The 10127-nt window shown below is 35.8% G+C and overlaps 1 protein-coding gene and 1 pseudogene across 1 annotated transcript; one reads left to right on the forward strand and one right to left on the reverse strand.

Annotated features, from left to right (window-relative positions):
* The first annotated feature begins 364 nt into the window (after positions 1–364).
* LOC105119190 (pentatricopeptide repeat-containing protein At4g21190-like) lies at positions 365–7703 on the forward strand. Its single transcript, XM_011017311.1, has 7 exons — positions 365–644; positions 1057–1191; positions 1268–1366; positions 1563–1706; positions 4972–5184; positions 5957–6158; positions 7455–7703. The coding sequence occupies exons 1-7, from the start codon at positions 642–644 to the stop codon at positions 7541–7543; spliced, it is 885 nt and encodes a 294-aa protein (XP_011015613.1). The 5' UTR covers positions 365–641; the 3' UTR covers positions 7544–7703.
* A 129-nt stretch (positions 7704–7832) lies between these two features.
* LOC105119191 (putative receptor protein kinase ZmPK1) lies at positions 7833–10123 on the reverse strand (annotated as a pseudogene).
* Positions 10124–10127: the final 4 nt, after the last annotated feature.

Below are 10127 nucleotides of genomic sequence, written 5' to 3' on the forward strand. Positions count from 1 at the left end.
TATCAAAATAATTTTAAAAACTAAAACATATTTATTTAAAGTAAAATAATTAAAAATATATAATTTTTTTTGAAATAAAAAAAAAAACAAAAAAGAATATTTTGTATATAAAAGTATATTTGATCATTTTTATTTGAGTAACAGTAGCATGAGATGAATAATCTTAGGTTTTAATGTAGGATATTTTAGGTAACGTTTCTCTGCACTCTAGAAATTTTATTAAATGGAATAATTTCATGCGACGACAGCTGATATAGTTATAATCTTGTAAGTATATTAGATTTCTTTTTGTTATTTTTTTTTATTTGCACCAAAGTGTTATATAAATTAAATAGAAATAAAATGTAAAAACGAAATTTTACAATAATAATAATAATAATAAACAAAATCAAAATCCTCGAAGACACCAGGTCTCCTCCATCCTCAATCGCGACCCACATGAAAAACCGTCTTGGCTCGAGCCTCCGTCAACAAGAGGAGCCGCGCCTCTACCACCAACTTTCAAGCTTCAGGACGACGAGTCCACGACAACCAGGACTCGCAGAAGAAACATTTGGAGGGACTTAGTAGTGGAGAGTTGTTAAGATTGCAGAGTAGGTGATTAAGATTCGTTTCAGGGTTTAAATCAGCCAAAACCCGCAATGGTATGGCCTTTCTTTTGTTTTTTTTTTTTTTAAGGCAGAGGCTCCACATGTGCTTGTAATTATTATATGAATCTTCTTATGACTTGAAATTCATGCTCGAACTCTGTATAAACAAGGCAAGGTTTTGTTTTTTTGTGCTTTCACTGTAACAATGCTGGTTTGTTTGATATATTTTGGAGAAAATAGTTTAGGGCTCGTCTTAACTCAATTTTTTTTTTATTAGCAATTTTCATTCTCAATCTTACACAATGTTTCCTTCGTTCTTCAGTAAGGTTCAGTCTTCTCTCCCTTTTACTGTAATGGCCACTTACTTTTCTGCTGTTTCACTTGTTATCCATGAAACCACTGCTCTGCTGTTACTACTACTCTCACTTCAATTAAATTTCATTTCGATCTTCTATTGATGATTCAGATTGGGCATTTAAGGAGAATAGGAGTGGGTAGGGTGCAGACCTTGCTGAATTTTAGCTTCAAAGCGACAATTGAAGCTCAAATGATAATATCTAACACACACTTTGCCTCTGTAGCAGCTTCGCCTTTGTTACAGGTATGCAAAATAATTGCTGCTCTTGCTTCATTTTGATTGATGTTAATCTCCTGAAATACATGTAATAATGTTTCAGTCAGTTCACGGTGATGGAAATTCAAGGCAGAATCTGAGGAGAAACCAAATTGGTGACAATGTCTCCAAGAAGGATAAGATCAAATTTCTCATTACCACAGTAAGCACACAAAGTCCAAATTACCAATCGCTATTCATTTGCATGGTAGTTTTCACAGTTATGAGGTATTGACTGCTTAATTTTGGTGTGATTTTTGAGTGCTTCTATATGCTATCAATGTCCAAAAACATTCATCTTGTTTCACGTAGCTTGGACTATGTAGTTAGAGTATGACAACACAATCTTATATATGCAGCTTTTAGATCTAAATGACAGCAAGGATTCTGTTTATGGTGCTCTTGATGCCTGGGTTGCATGGGAGCAAAAATTTCCTATTGCATCAATTAAGCAGGTATTGATTGCTCTTGAGAAGGAACAGCAGTGGCATAGAATTGTTCAGGTTTGATACTCTCTCCCCCTCTCCTCTATGCAACCTTAACATGGATGCATGCTTTTCTTAATATGATGGTGTTTATGCACTACATGAGCATCAAGAAAAACAATGGACTTTTGGAGGATTAAGTGTAGAACATAAACAGAAATCTGTCATTTTATCTACTTAAAAATTCATGTTTTTAGCACTCCTCTCCTAGTGCTTGTATATCTCTCAAATATTTACAATAAGTTTTCTCAAAAGCCATATATATCTGATATTTTGAGTTCAGTGGAAAACTTATGTGATTTATTGCAAGTGATTCATTGATCATTTGGAAATTGATTGAGTTGTTCCTGCTGGATGAACTTGATGTTCTTCCGGTAAGGGGTTAAAGCCTTTTGGCATAGCACTCCTTTTCTTCTTCCTCTTTTTGAGAAACCTAGTGATACGATTACCGATAAGTGTTTGAGCTGTTGTGGTCCCATTTTATCAAATCTGACTACTCAGTGTTTTGCATTCTATTGTAAGCTATCCTATCTAGAAATAAGGGGTTAAAACACTCTTTTTTCTTCTTCCTCTTTTAAGAAACCTTGTGATAGAGTTGTTGATCAGAGTTTGTGCTATCATAGTCATTCTATTTTCCATTTTATCATATCTCACCACTTAGTGTTTTCCTATTTGAGTGAGTTTTGGTTGATCAAGATGGCCACTAGTAAAGGCAGTTGTATGATGTGAGTGTGACCATATCCTGATTCTTTTTGCTACCCTAATGAGATATAAGAGCGTGGACTAGTGAGATTTGAATGTGCAATCGATACCATGTTTCCTCTGAAATACATGACCAAAAATTGGTGCCTGGCTACATGTACCCCTTGGTAAATCATGGATTAGGATTATGTTGTAAAACTTGTTGAAGCTGGTTTTTATATACCATAATTGTGAAAATGTACATATCTTTTATTGTGGAACTGGTTCTTTTATGCCTCACTGTTGTATAAACAGTGCCCTATTTCATATCGGAAATCCAGAATAGAAGATTTTGGACTGTGATGCACTTGAGTCAATGAGCAAATTTTTTCTCTAAAATATCAATTGATCTAGTGTAATATGTTTCCCTGTAACCACCCTGTGTTATTAGGTTATTAGGCAATGTAAATAACAGCAATTAGACTTGAGGAAAAATGTCATTTAAAAAGCATTAACCTGGTTAGATTTTGAGAAGCTTGTTGTTTCACTCATTCACTTTCTCTCTCTCATTTGGTAATAATTTTCTTCATCTAGAAAAAAGGATTCAAGGGAATGTCAGATAAACATGGTTAAAATAACAGCTGCAGTTGCTTCTAGATAAAGAAATAAAAAAAAAAGAAGACCGGTAGCATTTCACAATTCATCTAATGCAATTCCTTGAGAGCCCCTGGATGTAGAACTTCATAAGAAGTTGAGAGATTATTATATAGTGAAGGAGTTGCCTTGGTGAAGAGTGGTAAATTTTTTTCAAATTGTACTCCAGCCACATAATCCACATGATAGAAATGCTTCACTTTAATAAAAATTTTAAAGGGGTCAGTGATTCACTGTAGTTTAAGACACAAAACACTGTGGATTGGAACAATATTTTTACTATTTTGCCCCTAAAAGTTAATGGATTGACTGATGGTGTACTTTAGTCTTTAACTAGTGGGGTCAGTGGTTCATTGTGGTCTTTTTTTTTTTCACAGTAAAAATAATAATTTATCCTTGGTTGTAAAAAAAAAAAAACGAAATTAACATTCATGGCCTTTTTAGTCTTTTACTTAATTTAAACATAATTAAATTACTTCCTTTCCCTTCAAATTAAAACAATTTGCCCTTTAGTTTAGGGGTACTTTAGTCTTTTAAATTTGGTTATTTTATTATTCTTGGGTTTCATTAGGAGTCATTGGGCCATTTGCTAAATAAGGAAATTATAAAAAAAAAAGTTGGATGTGTGTGAACAATGACTACAGGGTTTTGACAATGTGTGTGGTGCTGTCTAGTGGCTGAAGGTTTAGTTTTGAGGTGGTAACCGAAGCGTCTCAGCGGCCCCTCCATGCCTAGGTGGTGCGTGTAGTCTAATTGTCTCCAATTTGGCACGCATGGACTCTTTTTTGTTTCCTTTTCCCTCTCCTCAATTTTTGTGATGGACTTCCAAATTTTCAGAAAAGCCTTTCACTTTTTTTCCCCTTAAGATGGTCTATTTTTTTTATTATTAATATTTGTTTTATTTTGAATAATTTATGAAATTGGATTTTTTTTTTCATTTTCATCCCCCATAGATTTTTTCATGTAATATTTGGTTTCTATTTGTTTTGCTTAAGATGGTTTTTAAAATTTGTTTTGTTTTACAATTTCATTCTCCTTGAGTTTTTTTTTTCCTATTAAATTTGATTCTTATTTTTTTTATTGCTATTTTCTGACCTTGCATTTTTTTTTTTAAATTGATTTTTTTTTATGATTTTACCTTTTAATATTTAATTGGTTGGGTGTTAAACGTCCTGGTTGAACCCGGGTCTAGAACTTATTAGATTGTGGGTTTAAGAGATTAACCTGGATTTACGAGTATTTTTTTTCCTTTGAGTACTACAGCTTAGATAAAGGTCTTTACATTGGGCCACCTTGGCTCTATGGATGTATTTCTTAGGTGACACAAAAACACTTGGGGTCTGCAAGGATAATGTAGAAGATTTATGAAGAAACATATTGAGAAGTGGAAGAGGCCAAAGAATTGGAAGTATAATCATGGAAGTATAATCAGGAGATATTGGAGACCTTCCTTGCATTGGTGCATGGGGATAGCTGCAGTTGGTTTTTTGCTAATTAATAAGCTGCTTTATGTTTTCTTTTCTAAAGATATTTGTGAATGTGTTGTGGGAAACTCCTAATATAGTTTTGCAAAAGTCTGATTTCAGCTCTTAGTGAGTAGTTATCATTTAGTGTCATTAGAGAATGTTGGATACAGTTTGGTTTATTTTCTTTTTTATGTTGGTAATTTTAGTCTTATGCACACTACCAAGAACCGCCTTAGCTACCCATGAACCCATGAACTATAGTGACTACCTGCCTTATATTTTTTTAGCTTGACAACATCAAAGTGTAAAGTAATTTTGTCAACTTGGCTTTCAACATGTTCATGAGTGATGTTTCTATGTTCTTGTTAAAATATTCTTTGTTATGCTACTATGTTTTAATATTCTTTGTTATGCTACTTATTAATGTTATTGTTTGGCATTATGCATTATTTGATCTGTTCATATTTTATTAATCTCTAAAGGTTATTAAATGGATGCTCAGCAAGGGGCAGGGAACTACAATGGGAACTTATTCGCAGTTTATACGAGCATTAGATATGGACCACAGAGCAAAAGAAGCACATGAGTTTTGGTTGAAGAAAATTGGTAGAGATCTTCATTCCGTGCCATGGCAGCTATGTAATCGCATGATATCTATATACTACAGAAACAACATGCTAGAGAATCTCATAAAGGTTTGGTTTGCAGCATGCAACATGCTTCTTGACATGGAAAATCAGATGTGCGTAATGAGTTTAATATGTTTACTGGGCAATTATCACTCACAATCTGCATACCATACTTTTGCCATTGTTCTGTAGGAAATTGTGGTTTTCAATAAATTCATAATCTAATGCTAGAAAAACAATTTGAATATTCTCTGTACACATTATTTTCCAGTAGAGGACACTGCAAAGGTCCATCATTGTAGAGGTAGCTGCATTGGAACATGAATGAAAACAGTAGAGAGTTGCTCATACACAAAACCATTATGCTTTTACTTATCAACTCCTTGTACGTACAACTAAACTTAAGGAAGGAAATAGAACAAAACTTAAGATGTTGTTTTGAAGTCACTGAAAAGCTCCATCATTGTAGAGTGTGATATTTGTTCTATTCTATCCCAAGAATATAGCAAAACTTTACTGATTTGTAGCTTAAAGTGAACAGACTTTGTTGGACATTAACATTTAATGAATTGGAGGATGTGGAAGATTTTATCCTTGGTTAAAAAGTATGTGGAAGGAGGAGAAAAAATGCTACAAAATTCATCTCATGTTGTTGTTTATCTTTGAGAAAGGAATATCTGTCTTGCCATTCAGTGCTATTAAATCACTGTATTTATGCATTCCTTAGATTTGTCATGTGTTGTCTTTTTTTAGTTGGTTATAGGTTGATCTTAGATTAGCATTTTTCTTTTTTCATAAATTGTTTGAACTGGCTTTGTTGTTGTAATTGGATGCAAAGCTTTTCAAAGGGCTGGAAGCTTTTGATCGTCAACCTCCAGAAAAATCCATAGTGCAAAAAGTGGCAGATGCATATGAGATGCTAGGCTTACTTGAAGAAAAGGAAAGGGTATTAGAGAAGTACAATCATATCTTTGTTGAGGCAGGGAAAGGGCGGAACAAGAAGCTTAGAAATGCTTCATCCAAGAAAAATAAGAAATCAGGTAAGGCACTTTTAAGTCACTTTCTATATTAGTGTCACTTTCTGATCGCAACAAAATTATGTGCTGTAAATATGTTAAATGACTAACTAAAAGGCAAAAACAAAGTAAATTGTTGAAATTAATGTTCTGAAAACATTATTTCTTTAGCCTGTGATTGTCTTTGTGTTTTTCAATTAGATTGTATATGATCACTGATGTCTTTGCCATCTGGTGCTGGAGCGAATAACATCATTTAGCTTCTATATACACAAAGCGCACGCACATATTTCAATTCAGTCTTCAAACCTCCAAACTCACTTCCAATCATGGAAAATTGAATACACTGATGGTTTGTAATATGTACAAGATCTTTGCAATTGACCATCCCTCAAATGTTGTTGTGATTGCAAGTTTTGCAAGTTTGAGGACTGAATTGAAGATCATAAATTAATGTATGGGGACTAAACTAGACTATTGAGTTTGACATTTCAAGGCCTGAAAATATGGTTTTGCCTGTTTTGTTCCTTTGGGTGAGTTGGATTATCAAACCCAGCTCAACCTTTACCTAGCCAAGGGCCTAAGGTTCACTAGTTCAGTAACGGGTAGGTCACTGGGTACCATGGTCGTTCAAATGCAAATATATTATTTATTTACTTTCAAAACATTTATTGGATTATTACATGTAAAATACTAAAACAGGTCCAATAAGAGAAGACATGCCATGATAAGATGTATACAAGTCATTTGGTATCATGTAACATCCTCCAAATCCTAATTAGAGATGTGTTATTCTGGAATCCACAGTTTGCTTTCTCGTGCTTTTCTGGATAAAACTAACTAATCTTTATTGTCACTTACAAATACTGTGGAAAACCCATTCTCTAATTGAACCTGAGAAGCATTTGATATTTTGATTGTCTTTTTTTTTTTTGGTGGCGTTTGATCTTCTCATTCCAAAGCTAGATGATTTTGATGATATTATTAAAAAAAACTTGTGCCCCACATTAAGTTCCAAGCGCTATTAAAGACACAATATTCAGAAGTTGCCGAACATACATATATATATATATATATATATATATATGTCTTCCATATGTTCCTAGAAATGAGCCTGATCATATGGTCTATTTGTATCTGTGATAAGTAATGTATACCCTGGTGTGTACACATTTCAAATCTGGAACTGAGCCAGAACTTTGTGCTGAGCCTTATGACACCGAATCTGTTGATTTTCATGCCCGCAAATTCATCTGCTTCATTGAGTGATATTTTTATGTAGATAGAAAAATTAAAATGCTTTTTACTCTTATGATTCAGGGAAGCCAAAAAATGAATCTTCAGATACGCTTGCTGATGCTGTGGATGACAAAAAGTTGAGTCAGAGTTCATCAGAACATTGCAGATAACGTTGTCCCCTGAATGTTTGTAATTGCGTCCTTTACATTGGAGAAACCTTTACAATATAATTTTGGCCACTGGAACTGTTTGTTTAATTCTTTGCTGCACCAATGTGGAATTAGAGGTTGCTGTGGCAAGAGGATAAATATCATTTTGTTTGTTCACTCATCTTGTGGGAAGTGAGAAATATACTAATATTTTCCTTTACCATGGTAGCCGCAGCTGCGCTGTGTTTTTTCCTCCTTTTCTTTCTTTTAGCTTCGATGCAGAGCTAAAGCCACGGTTGCCTCAAGCAAGCACCAGCCCGAACTCCGTCAGTGAGTACTAAACCATTTTGTTTATTTCCGGTTGAGACATTTTCAAATTTAACGGAAAATCATAGCAATTTGAGGTTGACATTTTCAAACTAAATCATGTCAAGTGTGATGCTGTAGGGACAATGGCACGGTAGAATTTTGACGACATGAATGTTATTCGATGACAGAAGCAAAAAATCACATGAATGTTGGTCTCTTGTTTCTATCTTCCTCTACACAAGACATGCCAAGTTCAACAATCGTCTTTGCTTGGCTCCTGCTAAACTGACCATTCAATCTTGGATCCACTATTTCTTCTATCCAAGAGGTCTCTCCGCACTGAATTTTCCTTTTCCCCACCCTGACAAACCTTGTTAGATCTGATTCATCATGCTCTTCCCTGCCCTCTATGACCCAATTTGAGAGTGGGATTCCTTTCACTATCTCTAGAACCACAACTCCATAACTATAAACATCAACTTTTGCAGTGATAGGAAGATTTGTAGCCCACTCTGGAGCCATGTAACCCTTGGTTCCTCGAATCTGAGAGAAGTCAGAGCTATTGCCACCCCTCTGAGACAACTTGGCAAGCCCAAAATCTGCAATCTTGGGTTCAAATTCACTGTCCAAAAGAATATTTCCTGGCTTCACATCACAATGTATAACCCATTCTAAACACTCGTGATGAAGATAAGCCAAACCCTTAGCTATCCCTAAGGCCGCTTTAAACCTGTCTTTCCATTCAAGAAACGTTGGAGAGAATAGATGCTTGTCCAGTGATTGATATTCCATGTACTCATAGACTAGGAGTCTGTGTTTGCCCTCTGAACAGAATCCCCACATTCTCACCAGGTTCATGTGATTGATTTTTCCAATTGTGCTCACTTCTGCCCAAAATACATCTTCCCCTTGGTACATGTTTTCCAGTCTCTTCACAGCTACAACCCTTTCATCTGTCAAAATGCCCTTATATACGGCTCCAGAACCTCCCCTTCCCAGCTCTTCCTTGAAGTTGTTCGTCGCCTTCTTGAGCTCAGTGTAAGTAAACGTCCTAAATGGACTTAATACCACATGATATCCGTCTTCCGCCAAATTTGGCAAACCACGCTTTCTGAAAAGAAACCACCAACCCGAAACTACGAAGAGAATTTCAATAAATCAAATGGCAGAAGCAAATGAGTAGAAATAAACCCATCTGGTCCTCTTATTGTTGAAGTTATACATAGAAAGAGAACCGATAGTTGTTTCTGATTCTGCAGACTGGCAAATGAGGTCAGTGCCATTAAGAATACCTAGTTGAGATGTCTCAAAACTCACTGGCAATCTCAGATATATATTGCCTGGAAAACTTGGAGACTGGTAACCGTTGAAAAGCACGCCTTTTGTGTAGCAAAGTTGTCCCCCATCTAGCCTATAGCTAAATGCTTTACACCGATAATCCCCCAAGCAGAGCTTCATGCAGGAGTCAAATGTAGTGGATGCACTGTAATTAAGATCAAATCCCCAGTAATCTACATGGGGCAACAGCACAAACTTCACTTGCTGAGACTGTGAAAGAGTGCTGTTGAACATAGGCTTGCAGCCTTTATTCCAATTACCAGGCTCAGTGATCTCATAGCCAGGTGGGCATGAACACTTGGGGTCTGGTGTATTTACACAAATCGAGTTTATCCCACAAATTCCATGAACATTACAAAGCTGAGAAAGAGCTTGCCATGATATCACCCACAATCCAGTTTCATTGTTCAGGCTATAAAGCCTGAGATTCCCATCATGGTCCATTGTTAGCCTCCTTTTGATCCTTAATAAACCCGTGTCAGGAGCACTGAACTGGAGCTGATCACTAGATATAAATTGGCCCATTTCATCAAAAACCGCAGTTCTGCTGCTATTATAATTTGTTCTACCATTTCCGAACGGATTAAAATCAGGACGAGGCCAGTATATGCTTGAAATATCAGGACCATCATATATCAACCTCAGCACATTATCATTATCAAAAAAGAAGCTAAAATATCCAGAGGCATAAGACCCGCTATGCAATCTAGCAACCAGCTTTGTCCTCTTTGTAAATAACTGGTTTGGAAGAAGTGTATCGGTAGGAAAATCAAAGCTTTGCCATAGATTCGTACCATTACGGCCTTTAAGAACAAGGTTACCAGTGTCCAGAAGCTCTGCTCTTCCAACATCAGTGGAGGGGGTGTTAGTCTGCCATATGATGGAGCCATCAACATCTGTCAAGACCATATCACCGTCTCGTCGTAGAGAAACTCTTGAACCTCGGCCATTAGCAGGT

This window comes from Populus euphratica, unplaced genomic scaffold (assembly GCF_000495115.2).
Source record: "Populus euphratica unplaced genomic scaffold, PopEup_1.0 scaffold2606.1, whole genome shotgun sequence".
Taxonomy (NCBI): domain Eukaryota; kingdom Viridiplantae; phylum Streptophyta; class Magnoliopsida; order Malpighiales; family Salicaceae; genus Populus; species Populus euphratica.